Raw genomic sequence first — 24,477 nt, forward strand, 5'->3', positions numbered from 1 at the left:
AATATATTTTTTATGGCATTTTTCATTGTTGTTTTTCTTCACTCTGATCTAATCTAAAATATGGTGGTTTAATCAATGTAGGTAGATCTTTCTGAAATTTTGCATAGTGTCATAGTTTCTCATTCTGAACAACTTTTCTTAATGAAATTTTGCCTTATCATAAACAAAAAGCTTACTTTAGCTGAACTAAAACTAGTTTTCGCTTCACTGTCAAGGCAGAGTTGAAAATACTTGAAAATACTAATAAAATTCAAAAATTTTTAGGTCATTATACCTATTGTAACACCTATCCTAGGACACACTGTATAAGATTGATATGAAATTTTGGAAGGACAATATGGAAAGTAAATTACAACAGTTTTATAAAGAGTGTATGCTTCCAGAATTGATAAATCCTCGTCACACACGTCGATTGCCGACGTGATTCTACAAACGTAACAAACGTATGTTGTTGGTTGCGTTGGATATTTGGGCAATCAAAATAGTAATACCGCCGTAGGACATTATATAGCAATTTCATATCGAAATAGCATTAAATGAGTTGTTTACGACGATTTGAAAGATGTCGCAAGGGAGGTTCAGTCTACTTTTGAAACTATACCAGCATTAATTATATACAGGGTGAGTTTTTTTCCATGTTTAGTATAGAGATCTTGAAAACTAGCGGAGATAGAGAGACGATTAAATAGGGAAAAAATTGCAGTTTCATGAACTCAATTTAATGAGATTTTTGGATAAAATGCATAGCTAACTAAATATCTCGAAAAATCCGTTTTTTGTTATATCGTTAGGTACCTCTGGCTCCGCTATTATTGCTTTTAGGAAAAATGTGTAAAGGAAAAATTTGTAGGGTATTGCATATTTAATAAAGCAGTCTAACTGATTTTTTATTTAATCAATAATTTTTGAGTTATGACACAAACTTGTAATTTTTCTAATGGAAACCATAGTTGGCCATGACTTTATAAAAAAGGCCTTTTCTCAACGATTCTAATGATATACCACTTGACATGGATGTTTTTATTAATAAATAAATTATAGCCATTACTTAAATCCAAACTTAACTTGAGGTCTCCTCTCTTGAACATGGTGCGGATTTTCCTGCATCCATAAATGTTGATTATGTCTATTAAACATGCCGCAGTTTGTAAATCGTGTTTCATCCGTCCACAAAACTTTAATCGAAGATATGATCAGCTTCACACATGTTAATAAACCACGTACAATATTCTACACGCTTATTGTAGTCAGTTAGGACCTCGTCGGGGCTTAATTATTCTTCGCCGTTTTCATCGTATACTTGATCGCTGTCGAGATTTTCATCAAGTGGTTGCTTTATGTATTGCTTCCATCTTTTTAGTTACCCCTATGTTTCTGGGATTACCTTACTATCGTAGAGTATCATTGTCTAGAAAAATACTTCTGTCTGTCTTTTAATCATACATCATGCTTCGTTTGCAATTTCTTTATTTCCATACCTATCTGCCATTCTTCTTTGACTATTCGTATTTTCCTTCTTATTGCCTTTTGTATATATTTTTTTCTGCAGTTATCCATGAAAAATGAAAATATCTATGTCAAGTGGTATATCATTAGAATCGTTGAGAAAAGGCCTTTTTTATAAAGTCATGGCCAACTATGGTTTCCATTACAAAAATTACAAGTTTGTGTCATAACTCAAAAAATATTGCTTAAATAAAAAAAAATTTCCTAAAATCAATAATAGCGGAGCCATAGGTATCGAACGATATAACAAAAAAACGTTTTTTTCGAGATATCTAGTTAGCCATGCATTTCATCCAATAAACAAAAAGCTCATTAAATTGAGTTCATGAAACTGCAATTCTTTCCCTATTTAATCGTCTCTCTATCTCCGCTAGTTTTCGAGATCTCCATACTAAACATGGAAAAAACTCACCCTGTATATTGTGCAATAAAAAACTTGCCAAAAGACCGTGTCTATTTTACTTTTAATAAAATAACATTTTATCTTATTAGTTATTTGTTGTTATATCTCCATTTTAAGTCATAGACCGGGTGTCAAGTTAGCTCTACCTATATGCAACATACCAAAGTCATAAGCAGAATGACACATGATGTTACACGTCATCAATACGTTACTATAGTAATTGTAATCGTAATTCTGTAATTCGTCAATTCTGGTTTTAAAAACAACCGTGGTAACGTTTGATGATGTACAACAGTTTTGCTCATGATTTTAGTATGGTAATGTTGGTTTTTCACCATTGAGCCTTACGTCATCAATACGTTACTATAGTAATTGTAATCGTAATTCTGTAATTCGTCAATTCTGGTTTTAAAAACAACCGTGGTAACGTTTGATGATGTACAACAGTTTTGCTCATGATTTTAGTATGGTAATGTTGGTTTTTCACCATTGAGCCTTACGTCATTAATACGCTACTATCGTAACTGTAAATGGAATACTGTAATTGGTCAATTGTGGCCTTAATATGACGTCATACCAATCCTTAGTAACGTTTGATGACGTAGGCGAAAATTTAAAGTAGGTTTAGTATGCCTTTAAAGTGCAATACCTCAAAAATAATTCATAAAAAAGGACGCGACAAATTTGTAAACTTCACGACAAATTACAACAAATTAAGCGACAATCAGTATCGTCATTAATTTTTTGTTATTTCCGTTCTATACCATAGATTAACGCCGTTAAGTTAGCACTACCTCAAAAGTGCAATACCTCAAAAATTATTCACAAAACGCGCACGACAAACTTGTAAACTTTACGACATATTACAACAAATTAAGCGACAATTTATTAACGCAATAGGTTTTTTATTCAAATCGCAAGATATAGTGCCAACTTGACAGACGTGGTTGGATAACTAAAGTCAGTTGTACTCATAGTATGACAAAATATACAGGGCGTTCCATTAAAAAAAATTACATACTAATCCATCACATACTGTCTAAATATGCATAAATACCACACCATGTATAAATGAAAATTCTTTTTCTATCTCAAATGATTTAGTAACTATCGACCGCCGGGATACTAATAACTCACCCTGTATACATATATTCAAACGTTCCGTTGTTCCTTCTCATTTCCTCGTTTAATTCTCTGCTCACGTAGTCGTATCTAATAAACTCCGATCCGAGCTCATGTACCGTGTGGGTTTCAAGCACGGGTTAAACCCATGAGCGACTGCAACGAACCCCTCTTCTTACTTTTTTACCATCGACCCCTAGCAGGAAGGGACGTGAGTGAGAATATTGCTTTCACGTTAACGCGAAAGGCTTAACTAAGTCACTCAATTTCCACACATACAGAAAAACTTAAACGTTCGCTTATCTCACTCCGTGTACAATTTAATTTGCCACTGCCAAGTCAGTTTTATTTTCAAAATTCTTTTCTGTAAGATAAATTTATTATTAAAATATGAATAATACAATATATAACATCTCTTTGAATTAATTTCAGCTTCAAAATATGAGTTATGTCGCGCATCGTATTATAATTATATATAATCTCCCCATCGCTCATTGTTTGACATCAGGAAGCCCCTAGAGCTTGCTCCCTTTCTTTTGCAAAATCATTACGATTATGGTAGATATCCCTTCAAAGCGTATAATTTAGCTGACCCAACCCTGTATATGTAATTTCCTTACTAATCTCATAAACGAAGTTAAATTAAGTTGTGTTCTAACGGTTCTAAAGTTTTTCTAAAGAATCGGTTAAAATTCTTTAGATTCTTCAAACATAAATGAATTATATAATTAAACAAAAAAACTGTTCAAATTTGTCACAATTAAATACGACATTTTGTAGTTATTTTATGATATTATTAGCTCTTTATTTAAAAATATTTTTATTAATACCTAAAAATTGGTAAGAAAATTGTTTCAAAAAAAAAAGGCGATCTCTTTGCTTTCAACCGTACTATTATAAAGCTTCACTAAAAGTTCTTTAATTAAAAATTTATGCATCCCTCGTCCATTGTTTCGAATACCGAAACGCAACAGCATACCATAGAAAACATCACAAAAGGGTAAAATATGAGATGAACTCGTCTCGTTCTCACACCTTTTATACTAAAATGCTAATACGAAAACGTGGTACCTGATATTAATAAATTATGCGCTTTTTGTGCACTTGTTGATGAAGTTTAATAACAGTCATAGTTTGGATTTCAGTCATATTTGGTTGTAGTCATCTCTAATAAAAATGGGTATGAATTTAGAGATTTGTGAATTTCATAAGTGACAACTAAAAATGCGATATTAATGAAAGGAAATTGTTTCCTCGAATTCGTTGAAAGAATTCAGGTCGACTTCACCGAGTTATTGTACTCTTCTATGCATTTGAAACAAGAATTGTTTATATAAAAAAACCTTACTTCAAAAACTGGCTGACTTCCCACATATGTTGTAACGGTTGTCGTCAACTTATTATCATACCATCTAACAGAACTTATATCGACACCATCAATGCTTGCAACTTTCTCAACAAATGCATCTCTTTCTTGCTTCTTCATTACTGATTCTTTAGTAAGTTGGTAATTAAAAATTCGTTTCATTAGAACTGTTCTGAGAGTCAGTATTCCATCTTTTGAAATATATGTAAGCAAAGGTATTTCAGTAAACCAATTAACAAAAAACTGTTTATATTTTCGGTTTCTGGGTGTCGTGTCGGACAGATCGAAAACTACGTTACTACTTCTTCCAAGATCAGGTTAGTGGCCTAGACGTTCAGTAAGTCCAATATAAAAATCAATATCGTAGCTGAAGCCAGACATACCATTTAAAACGAATACCTCGTGTGTTTTTTAGGATTATAATGTTTGAGAGTTGTGTGTGGTTTAGTCGGAACTATCTGTTCATCGACAGCCATATTACCCAACTGCAAGGGGAATATAGCAATTTGACTTTTCGTGTTAATTTAAGGCTATGTAGGCTATGCAGGCTATGTAGTTATAGACGACAAAAAGCAAGTTGCCATATTACCCCAACTTACTCTACATAAACCAAATGCACTTAATTCCTCTCCTGAAATAGAATCTGGCCTTCCAGATCTTTATTGGGTTGAATATATACACGTTTCCTTGGTAACTAAATTATGAAAAAAGTACAATAGCCCGTTATTTCCACATTTATAAACCCCTAAAATAAGTAATTTGACCGGCGAATCCTTACTCACTAGTTCACCGAGTCTTTAAAAGACTTTTTTGTATCTATTTTGACGCTTTTCTTCATTTCGGATGCTTGATTTGCGTAATTTTTTCATCTTATCTAGTCTATACTCTTCAACAATGTGTGCCTTACAATGTTTTAAAACCTTTCGTATCGTGATTTCTTTTCTTTATTTTGAATATAGCATACCTTCATCGTCATGGTGAATCTTCAAGAGTTAATTTATCTTATCTCTAACCAATCCATCTTTTTACTGTTCAAAACTCCTTTTACAATTGATTTCCAAAATATTGTTCTTCATCGCCTTCAGAGAACTAGAGGAGAATGTTACAAGTCCACATCAATGGTGAAGCTTGTGCCAGAAAGAGAGCAAGGCAATGACTGCAAGTGCAGTCATATCGTCGATGATGTTAGACAACCTTCTATGTGTACCTGTATTACGATACGAATTCATGTAGGTGGTTGTCTAACATCAACGACAATATGCAGTTTACATGATTTATCTAAACTGTGCTTTGTACAATAAATTTCAATGTCTTTACGCCACGTGAATTAAACATTGGGATTAAACCAGTAACGATGTCGAGGTTTGCAAAACTGCTGTATGCGTTCTTCATGGTATTAGTAAGAAACGCTCAGAACGCATAGCAAAGCATCTTTGTACCAACGTAACACCCGTTCAAGATAAACAGGGTCGACATTCCAACGGACCTTGTATTATTACGGATGATTTAAAAGAACATGTGCATGCGCATATCAACAGTTTCCCAAAACGATGTTCCCATTATAGCCGCAACAGAATCACAAAATATTACCTATCCAGCGATTTAAACATATCAATAATGTACGATATACCTTCAAAAATACGAACCGGATATGCACCAACTAAAACACGATTACATATTTTTGTGATTTTTGAAGAAAAGTTAAATGGAACGATACTATTTACTTCACAGACCCTTAGTCACCTTAAAATTAGTATAAACAACTGATACAATTGATACAATTACTAATTACTAATCAAATTACTCGACTTAATAAATTACAATAAATTACTAATAAATTACTACATTATTACACTTAATTACTAATCAAATGTATTAAACAAATGTGTTAAACAAATGTATTAATGACCACGAGCGAATGTTACATATTGGGAACTTTGATTGTAAATTCCCATTATAGCCGCAACAGAATCACAAAATATTACCTATCCAGCGATTTAAACATATCAATAATGTACGATATACCTTCAAAAATACGAACCGGATATGCACCAACTAAAACAAGATAACCGTCCATACAAACCACAAATATCGTATGATTTCTGAAGATTTCCAAGAGAATTTTAACATAAAGGTTGAAATGGCGCGCAAAGACACTTGCAAAATATGTGATATCGTAAATAATAAGAAAGAGAATGCAGATACAGAAAAAGAAAAAAAAAACGTTGAAGCGCTGCGCTGCATCAAACACACCTCCAAAAAGCTGAGTTGTTTTATAGCGATTTTAAGAAAAAGTCTTTAGAAGCAATAGAAAATGAAGAAGTTGAAAAAAAACTCACATTCCGATTCAGTGGGGTCTTCAGAGCTGTCCGTAGCTCTTCTGAGGAAGATTTTTGATATTTTTTACGTGTTGTTAAAAATTGTTTTATTTATTTTGTTAATAAAAGTGTTTCCTCACCTTCTTTGAAATAATAAAAAGTTTTCAATGTTATTTGATCCTTTCTCCAACCTCTCCCAAAACAAATGAAATATGCATTCACATATCTCCTTCTTGCACCACAATTTGTTTTTTTACTATGATTTCACAATATATGGAAAAACTGACATTTGCTCAGATAAAATTGTCATTCTTATTTATACTTGATTTGTATCATCACTTTAAATACAAACATGAAATTAAAAAAGTTTTTTGCCTTTACTGAACAATTTACATATTGTTACTTATTTCATTCTTGCACCAGGCTCTTCATTATTGTATCGAAGCACCAGGCTCAATGTTTCCATTAAAATAATAATAACACAAGTTTACAAATTCGGGTTAACTTTTGGACCCGAGCAGATGAGAACGATTCTTAACGTTATTTGATGCCCTGAACTCAGATCTTCAATACGTGTGTCCAGTTCGGTTTTCGCGTTCGCGCCTGCGCTCTTATAACAGCTGTCAGCTGGCCACTTTACATTAAACATCATTTCGAACTTGTTTTTGTGCTGTGATTTAGCTTGGGAACGTGTGAAAATGCAGAGACAACGTTGCAAAGTTGATTCAAAGTGTTCTTGTTACATTTGTAGATGTTATATGCTCGGAAAACGTGGTAAAATCATGACAAATGCACTCAAAGATGCGTATATACAGTACTTTGGTTTTGCTACAGTAAACACTGACAAGCCATGGGTACCGAAATTGTTTTGTAACGCGAGCAGAACAAAGCTGTACAAGTGGTCACTTGGTGAAAATGTATACTTTTCATTTTTTGTGCCAACGTTATAGAGAGAACAGAAAAATCATGTAGATGATTGCTACTTTTGCTCGATGAATGTCGTCGGTATAAATGCAAAGAAACTAGCACAGTATAAATATCCTGACGTATCACCAGTGTCCAAGCCAATTCCAGGTACGGGCAGTGATCTATTGCCAATTTGTCCAGGTATAAGTGCAAAAAATGCCCTAAGAACTTCGTCTTCATCACTGGCGAGCAAAGAAAGCAATTTCGTTATGAAAGAAATGCATATAATTTCGCAAAATGAACTGAGTGATTTGATTCGCGATTTGAATGGAAACATCTTGACCCTAAAACACAAGTCACTATATAAAAAAATAGAAATCGCTCGATTTTACCTTTTTTCAAAAAAGAAAATGACATGTGTTTCTGCAATGACATCAAAGGTGTATTTGATGTGATGAATACACCATATGATCGAAATGAATGGCATTTGTTCATAGATGGTTCTAAGTACAGTTTGAAGGCGGCTCTACTACATTGGAAATAAACAACATGATGACAATGTGACAATATGACACAATGTATGCAATTTTGGCCAAGATCAAATACAATGAGCATCAATGGAAAATTTGTAGCAATCTAAAGGTTCAGAAATAAATTAATTGTACTTAATTTTAACTTGGACTATTTGTTAGGATGCAATCTGGATTTATGAAATTTTGCTGTGCAGGTGATCATCATTAAGTGAGAAAGGTGTGGCCGAGTCGTACCCATTATGAGCCAGGACAACAAAACGTGTCCTCTGTACTACTTGTGAACCCACAGGACGTTTTATTGCCACCTCTTCACATTAAACTTGGCCTTAAGAACTTTGTCAAAGCGCTTAATCGCGAAGGAGCGGCTTTCCAGTACTTAATCAAGTTGTTGACAAAACTGTCATACGCAAAAATCATTGCATTATATAGGAATAATAAAAAAAAAAACATTAAGTTATTTATTATTTGACAAAAGATATCAACAAAAGATATATTTTTATGTTCACATATTGGTAATAACTTGCTATAAAATCAATCTTTAATTTCTCTTTAAATAAACAACTATATATTTATGTAACATTTAACGCGCAGTCATAATTGATCGATGATAATTGATTGATGTAGTCATGATTGATGAAATTTGAGTTCTTAACCCATTAAGGACCAGTGATAGATATAATTGAAAAAATTCTAATTTTTTTGTCAATAAACCTTTATTTAGGTCTTTAGAAATAATCTTTAAAATATAAAATACAACATAATACATTTTGCTAGATTAACGCAACATTGGGACCAACTCCATAGCAAATGGAAATTTACATATGATGCACATAAATACTATCGTGCCTTGATATACCCTGCAGCGTCGTCTCCACTTTTCATTGTTTTTTGAATTATGTATAACACATTATAGTTACAGAAATTGTGGAACCATGTCCTCTGGTGTATCTTAACTGTTGTTGACACTAATAAGACTTCCTACAAGTTCCCATCTAAAATCCAACTGAAAAATTGGTTTATCATTATATTGTTTGCCTGTGCATTTTTCAAGCATTTACTATGGCGGAGTTTAACACATTTATAAATGGTAACCACCATTTTTTTCCTGGTATTTCAAATGTTCCGACAATATCAAATGGCAAATCTTTTATTCCACCGATAGTTTCTTCTAAATATCTTCCTCATTGGTGAAATTGTTAACTTCGTGTGAAACATAACCAATATCAATTACTTCGTTGAGATCAAGATCTTCAAAAATTGCTTCAAGTTCTTTCACCATTAAAGGCCTTTTGGGATTATATTGATATTTAACCCTACTCTAAAGTCGCAAAACACCACTATAAAATTGTACATACCATTATAAAATGTTCTTGAGTCACAATATTGTGATGTACTCACTTTTCTACACTTATTACAAAAGTTATAATATTATATGTACATAGTGAACTTTTTTTAAGCATTACTTTGGAAAGATCAAAAAGGTATCAAAAATTATATTTGCGTAAACAATCTCTTTCTTCTCTTTAGCTAAATTCAATAAAATATGTATTTAAATGCGTTATTTATTACTAGCAATAATATTCTCAATTTTGTCGTAATTTGGAATGAAACCCGGCTCGTCGAATAAACATAATTAAAATATATATTATGTTCTTTCTATTATAGATAGTAATTTTTAATTAATTAATAACCGACTCTGAATGCCACCCTAACCAACTATTTCCAGTCACAAAAACAACTTTAAACAAGTTTACGAATGCAATTCATATGTAAAGGCTTTCCAGTTAAGCGTACGGAGCGGCTGTATCTCTAGAACGGTAAGGCCTAGAGGGTTGGGAAAAAAATCCTTATAAGCAAAGTGACCAAGAGAAATAGCTGGAAATTATTTTGAAGTTCGTAATTCGACCGCTAGGGAGCGTAACTGCCATTGAGAAACATAAAGTTCCCGCTATCTCAGAAACTTAGACGATGAGCTATAACTTTGACAACATCATTTAATAGCTTGGATAATACCGCATCGCTTTTGTTTTGCAATATTTCTCATATCTGTCATAATAAGGGAGGGGGAGGCCAATGCGTTTTCATATGTTTACATTTTAATATCTCCTAGACCATTCAACCGATTTGAATGTTTTCGGTGTTCTTTGAAAGAGCATTTTATGCTCTTTTTAAAGATATTTTTAGTAAGACCGTCTGCTTTAAAACAAATGAGCTAGAGGACGTTATCTGCAGCGATTACATATTTTTGTGATTTTTGAAGAAAAGTTAAATGGAACGATACTATTTACTTCACAGACCCTTAGCCACCTTAAAATTAGTATAAACAACTGATACAATTGATACAATTACTAATTACTAATCAAATTACTCGACTTAATAAATTACAATAAATTACTAATAAATTACTACATTATTACACTTAATTACTAATCAAATGTATTAAACAAATGTATTAAACAAATGTATTAAACAAATGTTAAAACAAATGTACGTTGTAACTTTTTTTAACAATAACACAAGTTGTAACTTTTCTGGTTTCTTGAGCTGAGAGAAGAAGAAAGAAGCCGGTGACAGAAGAGGGGGAGAAAGCAGGGGATGGATGAGGGAGGTGGTTGGGAAGAGGGAACGAAGAAGGGAGGCGGGGTGATAAGGGAAGTTAAGTTAAGTTTGGTTGAACATTAAATTCCTTTGATGTTGCAAAGAAGAGCAGTTGATTTTACAGGTGTTTTTACAAAAATGTCTACAACATATGTTGAAAAATAGCATTATGCTTCCATAAAACAGTAGTCATTTCCAAATTTTTTTATTATTGACTTTTAAATTATAGCCCATTATAGTATTTTTTTACAATAAATATTTTTATCTACGACTGCTTGGATAAGTCATCATTACCGCACTCATTTGAGGTGATTTGAGTTACGTAATGAAGTTCATTACCGCACTGGTTTCATTACGTAACGCATTTTTAGCCGAATCAGAACAGACTTAATTTATTGAAACGAGCAACAATACAAAAGAAAAAGTGCTATCTTCTTACAGAGAAACAATACTATTTATTATAAACATTAATTGTTATGTTTTTACATTTCAAAACTCTTATTCCAGATGAGTAAACATGTTGTTGAAACTGACAATTCAAAATTGTTAACAATCATTTCAAAATATTTTTATAAATGTCAAATAGACTTTTTTAAAGAAATTGATTTTTTAGTAATTTTTAGCAGTCGTAGATAAAATGCTGTATATCACACGTGGACTAGAGCATAATTACAGTACTCGTGTGATTACACGACTCGGTCTACGACCTCGTCGTGCAATTCTTCACACTCGTACTGTAATTATGTTTCTAGCCCACTTGTAATATAAATAACAAATATATTTAACTATTTAGGAGGAAGGTTACACATTAAAAATCGGTAGTACCACTGTAGACATCGGCATAGGGACGACATCAAGACTTTGTTAATATGAAGTCATGATGTTATTGTCTTTCTTATACACAACTTCTTTAAAAAAGAAAACTCTGGAAACTTAATTTCATTAAAACTAAAAACTTGGCTGTGAAAAAAGAAATATTGAACTCACAGAAAAGTTTTATCTTGATGTATTACGGAAATGGCTTGGGTTATAAATTAGAATTTTTTACCATATAAAAGTACCATTATTTTCGCAGTCTAAGATAACGCTCCTTTTAATGAAACTCAAGTTGACGTATTTTTTTGGAGATAGAATCTAGAAACTTTGAACACAATTGATCTCTGAACACAAATTCACGAATCGACCCAATTTCCGTTATCTTTGCTTTTACTACAGTTTTGAACAGTTCCCCACTTATAATAATTCTAACCTATATTTCAAAACTAATATAAATGTTTGTAAACGCAAAATGCTCATAATTTATTATTTAGAATCTTTAAAAAACCTTAAATTATTCACGTTTGTATTACTATAGAGACCAAAAGGTCACTAGAGACCAATATATAAGAGGAAACGCCAAGTAAACATTGCGGAAAGTATCAAAAAGTTCTTGCACCAGCTGCGCTTCTATCGGGAATTCGTTGATTTAGTAGTACTCGACGTTCTTTCATTTTATTATTTTTCTGTATATTCTACAAAAAGATTACTTTCACGTTTACGAGGAAACGTAATCTTTATTTATACACTTTATGTAATACACTTTGGTTTATAAAATTCTCTTTAATTTTTAATATACTAGTAGAACATTCAATTATTCCTTTACCTCGTAAGGAAATTTTATTCGACCTGTTAAGCGGCAATGCCTCGACATTTTTCTATTCGCGTGAATATTCTTTTTCAAAGTGTTCTGTGGTGGGATATATTTTTATCGATTATGCAAAATTGGGGACAAGCGGAATGAGAGTCTAACAAGGTTATTCCGTTGGAGAACAGGTAAAACGGGCTTCGCTGTAACATTGAAACTTTAGTCTTCAGGCGGAGATCCTGTTTCGAACCCTTAAGGGTCACGATATAATAGGCTAAACATCAAAGGATATGTCCCAGTAAAGGAGATCAGGCGATAAGGATTTCAAATTGTAGGTGGTTTAAGGTTAACCGATTACGATTTCTGTTATAATCGATTACACAATTTCTTCATAGACGTCGTGAAAAATCTGTTTAATCTTTTTGAATCATATTTAACATGGAGTCACGAATTGCATCGAATAAGGTTTTTAGAATTCAGTACTTGTATATTTTATTTGTATGTTATGTTTATATAAACAAATAAATTAGATTTAATCTTAAATGCTGTACGGAAAATAATTGATCAGTACACCAAGAATAGCTCAAAGAACAATGCTGTACAGGGTGGATCAAATTCGATGTCCGAATAGGCTAACTCGGAAACTATAAAAGAGTGAGAAAAAAAGTAGCTTACATGTCATGATCTCGTTTTTCGAGAAACTGCTAATGCCGAAAACCTCATAGCGCTATCGTCTTTTATTTTTCCCTTAGAGGTCAAAATTGAAAATATCGTAAAACCAGCAAGTGCTATTCGGACATCGAATTTGAACTACCCTGTACATCTCGATAACAACAAATTAATTGGTTGTGTTAGGTTCTTTGTTATCATCGTATGTGTTAACTTATGATATTGGAAATGATAGTCGTATTTAACGATGAAAAAATTTTTATTTTATTTTTTGTTTCCTACCGGTTTCGGCTTATATTGCCATCTTCAGGAAATCACGTTATTATTATTATATTTCTTCTTTTTTCTCCTCTTTTCTGTATTGTTTCTGTTTATTTTATAACATTTATTGTCTCTACTTAACTAAAATATGTGAGTAATCCAATTTATAATTTATTTATAAAATAAACACAAACAATAGAGAAAAGATAAGAGGAGAGAAAAGAAGAAATAATGATATATAAACAGAAAAATGAATCACAATAACGTGGTTTCCTGAAGATGGCAATATAAGCCGAAACCGGTAGAAACCAAAAAATAAAATAAAAATTTTTTTATTATATTATTTTATTATATATTTTATTTATTATATATATTATTTTTTATATTATTTAAGTACGACTATCATTTCCAATATCATGACAACAAATTAATTGTAAATATATTTTTCATGTCAAATTAAGAATATTTAGACAATAAAAAAATGATCATATACAAAATGATATCTTTTATATATTTTTATCTTAACTGGTTTCGGTAATTAAATTACCATCTTCAGAAGACACCTACATATTGAAAGGTTTTCTTGTAAGCTATCGAATTTATCTTTGCTATTAACGAGAGTATTTTGAATAGTGTGTGTAATTTTAAATGTTAAATTTATGTTATATTTTTTAAAGAGTTTTTTCAATTTGTGTGATATTGTAACTAGGTAAGTTATTGTTTTGAATTTATCTGGTTTGTCAATATCTATTGTCGTTTCTAATGATGATATTTGTGTTAAATTCATTTTACAATGTTTCTTGTCTATCAATTTTTGTACTCTATTTTCGGGGTAATTATTATTTTTTGCTATTATTTGTATTATCGATGAATTAAATGCTCGGTGTATATATGATCTTAAGGCTGCTAATTTTTGTGTGTAATCGTGGTATGAATCATGCGGAATAATTTTGCTGTTCTATGTCGGTTTTCGATAAATATCGAAAGCGATCTTACCCTTCTCTCTAATCAGAGTAAAGTCCAAAAAGTTTAGCTTGTTGTCGTTTTCCATTTCTAATGTAAATGTAATATTTTTATGAAGGTTATTAATATATTTGTACAGATCATCAATCATTTTTAAATCATTCTGCCTTTTTGTAACTAGAACGTCATCAACATAACGTAACCCTGTGATTATATTTTCATATTGTGGATTTATTGGATTTATAATAAGATATTCTTCCAATTTATTTAAAAATATGTCTGAGATAAGTCCACTGAGTGGTGATCCCATTGGGAGACCGTCATTAAATTCATATACCTATCCTGTTATCAAATTTACAAAAGTTTTGTTCAGTACAGATTTTGAATAATTTAAGGATATTGTCAATATCATTTTTATTATCCATTCTATTTTTTAAAAATTCCTTTATAATATTTAAAGATTCTTTTACGGGTATATTTGTGTACAAGTTTGTAACATCAAATGCAATGATTAATGATGATTCCTTCTGTATAGCAGATTTTTTAAGTAGTTCTATTACGTTTTGTCTATTGTTGAGATACTAAATTTTGGTAAATTTTGATAAAACTAGACCTGCTAGTAATAATGAATTAAATAAGGAATTTTCTATTTTAACGTGTAAACCTTTTATATAAACCGGTTAAGATAAAGATAAATAAAAGATATCACTTTGTATATGGTCATTTTATTGTCTAAATAATTAAGTAGTGATAATGGACGAAAACATTATTAAATTAAGAATAGTAACACAGAAATAGAGCAGTATCTGTATATGATTTTAACTACGAGGATTTGTTTTTATTATAAGGATAATTTCGCAGGAAACTAACACACTCCTCATGGATTAATTATGTTTATTCAAACATGTTTAATCGACGTTTCGGGCTATTACAAGGATCATCATCAGGATTTTGCGTGTACAACGGAAGACCACAGATTCCTTGGCTCAAAATAGGTCGATTTAAGTTAAGTTATCTATATCCAAAGTTGCTTCGTTTTGCCGCTAGAGGACTTCAAAGTTAGCAAAAAAAATTCTTTTATTTTTTATAACTCCAAAACGCTTAAATCAATTGAAACCATTATTCAGAAGTGAGTTCCTAGGTTCAATTAACGTCTTTTTATGGTTTTTGATACAATTTTAGAAACACAGGAATGATGGAAAAGTCATGTGTTCACGAATATTACACCAATTTTTTTTTATGGCCAGGAGACAATTACATTATTATAATTTCTGAATAGCGCATTCAGTTCTAAACCGTTTTAGTCTCTTATTGATAATGCATGTGTTATTGCAATAAGAAAACATAACTCTAGTATGCTTTGCATTTAACTGTCCGTTAACATCAATAAATCGTGTTTAACGTTATTTTTATAATGGATACTTACACATATGATGAGCAAGTAGATATGATTTTAGCTTATGGCCAATGTCAATTTAATGGTCGCAAAAGCGTTCAAGTCTTGAATCGGGAAAAGTTTCTCGAGTCGGTTGGCACTCGACGATTAGGAAACTTCAAACCGAAATACACAGACCGTGGATGTCAACGTATAAGGCGAACTGTAGAGGTAGAAGAAAGGGTTACATCCATACCACCTTCAAAAAGTGCAAGAGCTTTTACCTGTGGATCACGAAATGCGTTTAACTTTCTGCCAACTCATCCAAAACGAAAGAATCCACGACCCACATTTTAGTAGAAGGATATTATTGACAGACGTTTACTAGATCTGGTATCACTAGCATGCGTAACGATCATGTTTATGCTGAAGAAAATCCGGATGGTCCATCATCAGCATCAATTCAAAGTCAATGTTTGGGCTGGAATTATTGGCGATAACATCATTGGACCGGTAATAATACCAAATCGATGGATTGGAAGGGAAGCTGATGCCTGGAAGAAGGTCGGTGAAGGTCTGGCACCTTACACCGTGTGATTATTTTCTCTGCGGGACATTGAAGTCAAAAGCCTATGCCTCTACAACTGATAGTGAAGAGGAATTACGAAGAAAAATTTGGTTAGCATTTAATACATTAAATAATCGCAAAACAATGGACAGAGTGCAATTTAACTATTTACGACGAGTAAATTTATGTATTTTGAAAAACGGTGGTCATTTTGAACTATTTTTGTAAATATTTCCTACTGAAAACGTTTTTTACCTGTTTTTATTGAGTTTTCATTATTACTATGTTTACTGATATAACTGGTCAACAAAGATTGTGTTAGACCTCCTACTTTATCTTTATTTTTATTACGTAGCTTTATCTCTTTATCGCTTTTGCCTCTGTTATGTTGTTACTTGTATTTACAGAATGATCAACATTCTGAATAGAAAGTTTTGTATTTATACTGAACCACATTTTATTGATTAAGTTTCTGGGGTGAGCATTTTCCAAAAGAATTTCATATATCACTGTTTTTATTTCTTTTCTGAATGGTTTATCAGTCAATGAAATAGCTCTATGTATTAAATTATTCGTTGTGTTTAGGATTTGAGTCTTAGGGTGGTTACTGTAGTAATGCAAGGTTCTATTGCTACAAGAGGTCTTCTTATACCAGGTTGTGTAAATTTTGTTATTGTTATGGTCTAGTATTGTTTTCAAATCTAAATATGATATTTGTTCTGAGCAGTATCATATACAGGGTGTTCCGATGACTCGGGGCATAAAATTAACCTCATATACTAGAGCAAAAATGATGACGATTCGTGAAAAAAAATTATTATAAAAGTTTTCAAATGGCCAAAATATGGGCCATCAAAGTTCAGAAATTTTAAAACATTTTTCTAAATACTTTCAATACCATTTATGGTAGAGCGTTGAAATTTGGTAGAGGGTAAACAAATATCAAGCAAAATCATTGAATCAATTTTGACTTTGATCGGGCTGCGGCAACCATGCTATACAGGCTGTCCCTAAAATTTGTTTGCTCAGAACTTTTTTGTTCGCTCGTAACCCTACATTTATTTTTGTACTCTTTAATAGAAAATTTATTTTAGAAACTTGGTTTTCGAGTTATACGCGAAAATGTTATGCTTTGATTTCAATCGTAACAAACAAAAAAAGAAACATATTCCGCAAGATCTGAGTTGGCGATGACAATTCAAAAACGAACTGAGCTAATAACCATTAATTGCATAAATTTCTAAGTGGAGATTTAGTTAAATCCAGTGTTAATTTATTTTACTTGAATAAAAGAATGTAATCTCCAAAACGATAAATTTAATTTTCACGGTAACAACAAACAAGAACATAACAAAAATTTTAACAAGAACAATAAAATTATAAACAAATAGTAATAAATAAGAAAGAACAAAAAAATACTAAAGCAGATGTTCAAAAACACTGCCTGATATCGCCGTCTTAAATTAAAGCGCACTCTGCGGAGAACATTGATCTCAGTTCGAAGTTGATCAAATGAATCAACAATTTGCAACCTCAGTTGATCAACTGAAGTTATTTCAACGCAGTAAACTAGTGGTTTAACGCGTTCCCATAAATAAAAATTTACAGGTGTAAGATCCGGCGATCGGGGGGCCAACTTATGGGTGCACCTACTCCTCGTCCAATCCACCGTCCCGGAAAACGTTCCCTCAGAAATTCTTGGACAGCCTGTGTGCTATGCGCAGGAGCACCATCATGCATACACCACATTGCTTGCCTTGTGTTTAAAGGAACGTCATCTAAAAAATCATCTAATTCTTCTAAATGTCGCCTGTATGTATGTCCATCCAGCCTTGATGGCAAGAAAACGGGTCCAATAATTACATCGCCCACAATGCCAGCCCAAACGTTATGAGAAAATCTCCATTGTGATTTCCAAGTTTTCTTAAATCTTGGATTTTCGTATGTAAATTTCTCAAATTGAAGATTGCATCTTTAGAAAAAGTGTATTCATCTGTAAAAAGTACTTTTTCTAAAAACTGATCATCAATTTGGATTTTGTGCTGCATTATTTGGCAATATGCAGACTGCATATTGCATATTGCAGTCGCAGTGAGTAATCAGCCAGTCGAACTTCCTGAACTTTGTAACAATGAAATGGACAAAGCTGTTGCTCGTGAAGAACACGCCAGACAGTTGTTTTTGAAGTTAAAAAATGCCTCGCCATATCTAAAGTACTAGCTGTAGTATTTTCTTCTACTTAGTCTAGAATATCTTCTTCTAGTTCGGGTGTTCGGGCTGATCTTACGTTACCGTTGTTAGTAAATTTCGGCTTACACGTCCCATTTTCCCTTAAACGGGTTTCAATCCTTAAAAATGTTTTTCGATTGGGCGCTCTGCGGTTCGAAAAGTTCTCCTGATAACGGTTAGCGGCTGCTTGACATTGCCCTAATGTCAAAATCATGTCAGTTTGTTCACTAAATGTGTAACTCTCCATTTTGAACACATAAAATTAATAATAACTAACAGAACTATCGTTTGTGTTTAAACGACATGAGCAAGTTGACAGCAAGTTGTTTTTTTTAATTGCCACGGCCAACCTTGACTTTTTCGAAGACTTTGTTTTTTAGTGTTACCATTGAAATCGAAGCTTAATATTTTCGCGTATAACTCGGAAACGGTCAATGTTATCAAAATTTTCAAAGAGTGATAAAAGTTTCTAAAATAAATTTTCTATTAAAAAGTACAAAAATAAATGTAGGGTTACGAGCGAACAAAAAAGTTCTGAGCAAACAAATTTTAGGGACAGCCTGTATAGCATGGTTACCGCAGCCCGATCAAAGTCAAAATTGATTCAATGATTTTGCTTGATATTTGTTTACCCTCTACCAAATTTCAACGCTCTACCATAAATGGTATTGAAAATATTTAGAAAAATGTGTTAAAATTTTTGAACTTTGATGGCCCATATTTTGGCCATTTGAAAACTTTTATAATAAATTTTTTTTACGAATCGTCATCATTTTTGCTCTACTATATAAGGTTAATTTTATGTCCCGAGTCACCGGAACACCCTGTAAACCTTGTAACGTACGATGAAGGTGTCACTACAAAGATACTACTGGTATAAAATTAGATACTGTCAATAGAAAATTATATACTGATTTCAGAAAACTGATTACTACCTCGATAAGTTTATATATTTCTCTAGAAGTCTAGATACCACTGATAGAAGACTACGTACCGCTAACGAAAAGACGACTAAATAAATTCCTACCACAGAAATACTACTGGGAGAAGACTATAAACTGAGGAGAGATTACTAGATACTGAAAATGGAATACATACTAGTAGAAGTCTAAACACTGCTGACAGAAAACTTAATACTGTTGGCAGAAGACCAAATTTTTGCTTATAGAATAGCAAAAATACTTGTAGATACTGCTTGCAGGGATTGTAGGATTTTTTTAATTTTAGTTAAAAGTCGTACTTTATTTTTTGATTCTTACACCTGATAAATGCGTTAACTGTAAAAAACATCCGGCTAGCTGCAGAGGATACGCAATAGCAATGGTGCTGCAAAAAAGAAGCTGCGTAAGAATGCTGAGACTAATATAGTGACGCCTGGAATATCTTATACCAGAGATAATACAAAGCATGCTGAAGATATTTGATCTAATCAATGCTACAACTCGCAAATTAGAAGCCAGAGATGCAAGTACTTTACCCAAAATAAAATAATTATGGACATGCTTGAAATGCCAACAGCAAACGGAATTACCAGAAAAGTATCCTCCAATTCATAGAAATTGAAGACAACTTTTACACTGACTCCGACCACTCAGCCGTCATACTAACATTAAGTGCAAGGATAGCAAAAAGGGCAGCTAAAGCCCAGTTGTGGGTGTTATGAAGATTTACCTCTCCATTACTTATAAAAAGCGATTCATCGGTCCAAAAAACACGTCTAGGAAAATCGTCGTCTTGATCCAAAATCCAATTACAAAAAGCTTTCTTTCAAAATCTCGTCCACCAAGAGTGTGATGGACACTAAGATGGTATGGATACAAACTATTTTCCTTTAATATTCTCCATACTGGTGATTGGCTTAATGTTAAGTCTATCGAAATCCACCGCTTCAAGAACATCAGCAAGCCTTTGTTCTGAGTTAGTTGCACACAACCTTTACGTTTTATTCGGTTCGCCAAACGTTTAAAAACGTGCCGCAACTGTTGCGGAAAATCGGGAAATCTTGCCGCATATCTTCGCGCTACTTTTCGAAAGTTTTCTTTACATTCTCCCAACATCATTAATATGTCAAATGCTTCTTCGCTGGTAAACATACTATTTTTTTAATAATAAATGTCAAATGTGGAAGTCATAGCTTACTTAATCATAAATTATTGAAAAATAATTTTAGCAGGTCCCTTAAGATTTTCATCAGTAGCACTTAAACGTTGCATTAAATCTAAGAAGAGTAAAGCAAAAAACTTTAAATTTTTAAGTTGACGTCATTACCACCAACTTCCGGTCTTACTAGCGTGATAAAAGTTGGTGCATTGGATTCTTCATATACGATTTTATTATTATATTTTTTATTGCAACTTCTTAGGTAATCGTATTTTTGAGAAAAATTCCTGGTACGGATGGTCTAAATCACCCGGTATAATGTATAATTACAACATTTAAAAATTGTTTCAGGTTCAGCAACAATGTCCTCCGCGAGAAGAAATTTCACCGTGTTCCTGCTCTGTGAAAAAGAACGGATTGGATATTCTGTGCGAATTTACAGATCAACAACACATTATGAACGCCATGGCGGTGTTGAAAGGGAAGGCTTACATAATTTTCTATTTGAAATTGAGGCATAACAACTTGAGGAAATTACCCGGATTTGTATTTCTCGGGCTTGATATACGACATCTGACTATTCACAACAGTAGTCTCTCCGTCGTCGAAGAGGCATCTCTGAGTTCGATAGGTAAGTACTTCAAGAACTTACTCGAAATCTGGATATTGACACCCTTCATTTCAGCCAAGGGGATTAAACATTATCGATATTAACGCTTAGATACAAACTTGTGAAATTCTGAATAGTTAATGCTTTTGACGTAATTACTGATTAAATATTCTTGGTATTTAATATATAATAGTTAATGATAATTTATCGGGAAATTTGTTTTAAGTAAATTGACACTTCCAGCACTTGTTTTGAAATATATTTGTAAATTTAACGACCACTAAATTAATGGTCCATATTCATATTTAAAGCTATTCCGAAATTTATCAATAAATTGTACCAACAAATCGATGAAAGTTAATTGATCGTAATTTAAAATATTTTATTATGTTGACGTAATCCGATTAAAAACTAAATCTACTAAAATAATGTCAATTAAAAACTTATTCGCACGCTATTAAAAAAATGTTGAGAGTTTTTTATGAAACATTTTTATGTTTTGCTCACGAAATTTTTCCTTGAACCCTTCAATCAAGGTGAAGCATTTAGTACAAGTTCGAGACAAAGACCAATGTTTGTTACCGCCTCCGTGCAATAAACTTTGATCCTCCCTTTTTAGACAACCTAAGGCCACACAGCAAAACTTCTCATGTTCAAGTCACGTACCTTCTATCTTTGATCCAAACTTAATACAATAACGATCTTTACACAAAAAGCAAACTCTAAAATAATTTTTAGCTGTGCCAAAAATGTAGTTTCGAAATTTTTGCGATAAGATGTATCGTTTTGGAACTGTTATCTGTTGGTTTTCAGGAAAAATGCTGACACAGCTGGACGTCTCCCAAAATAGTCTAAGTGCTGTGCCATCGACGGCGTACAAAAACCTCCATCAACTGCTTATCCTGAACATGAATCATAACAAGATTTCGAGTTTACATCCCAAAGCGTTCGAAGGACTAGATACGTTGGAAATACTAACGCTGTACGAAAATAAGATAACTAACGTCGACCAAGAGGCCTTTGTTGGACTCGAAAAGTAAGTATAAATATTTCAAAACATATTTCTTTTCTTACACGAACGATAACGATTTATTATAATTACATTTCATTTCCCTTCACATTTTTTATTGATTGTTTCGAGTATAAATAGACACAAAGTTCTTTGTCGGTTGCGTAATGAATTATTCAGACGTCAGCTTAGCGTTAAAAATTAATCGCTACCCCGCCTTTAGAATCGAAGCAAAGAGTCCAGTACTTTTTAAAGGCGTAGGATTTATTGACTTTTTCAACGTCCATAAATTTTCATCGAAGATGGGTCGAAAAGCGAAGCGAATCGGAAAACGATTATGAGGAAAATCTGTGTTCCTATCGGAGCCGTGATTTATTTTGGTTAATTACCAGAATCAAATTAGGTGTTAAGTGGGGTTTGGGTAATTGTAATTTAAGTGTGGGAAATAAATTGTAGTTTTAAGTAAAGATACAAAAGCTTTCTATTTGTTATCTTTATTTATTGATTTTATTACCTACACATTTCTGATATACATATCATGATTCTACATTTCTGTTGTTAAAATGCGAATGAAGGTGCCGAGTTGATTTTATAAAATCGTTATTATACAGGGTGTTCCGTGACTCGACCGACAAACTTATACCATATATTCCCGAGGTCATTACGATCAAAAAATGGTATATCACCTATAGGTGAATTCCTCTTTGTTTCAGAGATATCGAAATAAAAATGAAAAAGAACAAAATGAAAAGAAAATTTATTTTCTAAATATGCAGCTATCCTTCGTGTTATAGAATGTTGCTAGTTAATTTCTTTGGCGAATTAGTAGCTTCAACTATCCTCTCAATCAACTCTTCGCGTGTCTCCGGTTTACCATTACTACTATACGTACTAGATTTGAGGCAACCCCAAAGAAAATAATCTAGAGGCGACATGTCAGCTGACCGAGCTGGCCAATGTGCAGGACCACCTCGTCCTATGCACCTTTCCAGAAAATTTTGATTAAGAAATACCGTGACTTGTCTCCCAAAATGTGATGGTGCCCCATCTTGCTGGAACCACATGCCACGACAAGCTTCTAGAGGACTATTTTTTATGTAATTCGGCAATTCTTCTTCTAAAAAATGAAGGTAAGTTTCTGCACTAAAACGTCTTTCAAAAAAATGAGGCCCAACAAGTTGATTGTTTAACAAGCCGCACCACACGTTGACGGAAAAACGATATTGATTGCTTCATATGGGTTTTGATCCGTCCAGATGTGAGAATTACGTGTGTTGTTAATACTATTCCTTGTAAACTAGGCCTCATCTGTAACGCAGGAAGTAAATGCTGGACTTTGTATAAATGATAGAGATAAAGTCCATCATAGTGCAGAATTCTCCATACGTTGGTTTTAGCAATTCCCGTTGTATGGGATATTCTACGAATACTGGTAGAAGGACTTTGCTCAACTGCATTTAAAACTGCTTCAGACAGCATAAACATCATTAATTTATCAAACGTTAAATCGTCAAGACTAACTATCACTTTTTTAATTCCTTCGATATCTCCGAAATAAAGAGGAATTCATCTACAAGTGATATACCATTTTTTTATCGTAATGACCCCCGGAATATATGGTATAATTTTGTCGGTCGAGTCACGGAAGAACCTGTAGAACTAACATCTTCATTAAACCAGCTTTAAATTGCTTTTTTTAAACTCCTCTTAAAGTTACAATTTTTCAGCATTCATAGGCACGTTTAATAAATCAAAACAAGTATTTACAAAATATTCAAGACATACTCTATACAAACGATAGAATTCTGAAGATTACTGTAAAAATGAACAAGGTTACAACCCACCTAATAAACACTTATGCTCCTATATACACCTGATGCCCAAAACCACCCAAAAAGCCGTACATTTTACGGTACGCCTCACAATAGCGATAAGGTAATAATGTTCGGAGTTCTTAATGCAATCGTAAACCACCAGACAGAGATCAAAAAAGATTGAGTGACAGCTGGCAGTCCACTTTTCAAGAGATATTTCAGAGGCAGACCTTAGTAGGAACAATAGTCTATTGTTCCTACGGTTCCTAAGGTTGCATTAGATTTGGTTTGAAATGTTCTTTACTTCACTATGATATTTCAATTCGTTCTTAAGATATACTTTATTAAATTTCCATTGTTAGATCTATAACATTCTAGTATCCAGAATTAGATTTAAAAGACAACGATCTTATGGATTAAAAAATCTTTATAAAAATTCTTTCATCATTATATCTCAATTCATTCTTAAGACACAATTTTTAAAATTTTTGTTCTTTAATTTC

At 32.6% G+C, this 24,477-nt stretch overlaps 1 protein-coding gene across 2 annotated transcripts in view; it reads left to right on the top strand.

Moving 5' to 3' along the window:
• Positions 1-24,477, top strand: part of LOC111420766 (leucine-rich repeat-containing protein 15) — a 173,223-nt gene that overhangs the window by 113,891 nt on the left and 34,855 nt on the right. For both annotated transcript variants that reach the window (XM_023053813.2, XM_023053806.2), the window contains exons 3-4: positions 20,893-21,172; positions 21,965-22,187. In XM_023053813.2, coding sequence (XP_022909581.1) covers positions 20,893-21,172; positions 21,965-22,187 — 503 coding nt within the window. The remainder of the gene's footprint in view (positions 1-20,892; positions 21,173-21,964; positions 22,188-24,477) is intronic.

Source organism: Onthophagus taurus, chromosome 2, assembly GCF_036711975.1.
Source record: "Onthophagus taurus isolate NC chromosome 2, IU_Otau_3.0, whole genome shotgun sequence".
In the NCBI taxonomy this organism is placed as follows: domain Eukaryota; kingdom Metazoa; phylum Arthropoda; class Insecta; order Coleoptera; family Scarabaeidae; genus Onthophagus; species Onthophagus taurus.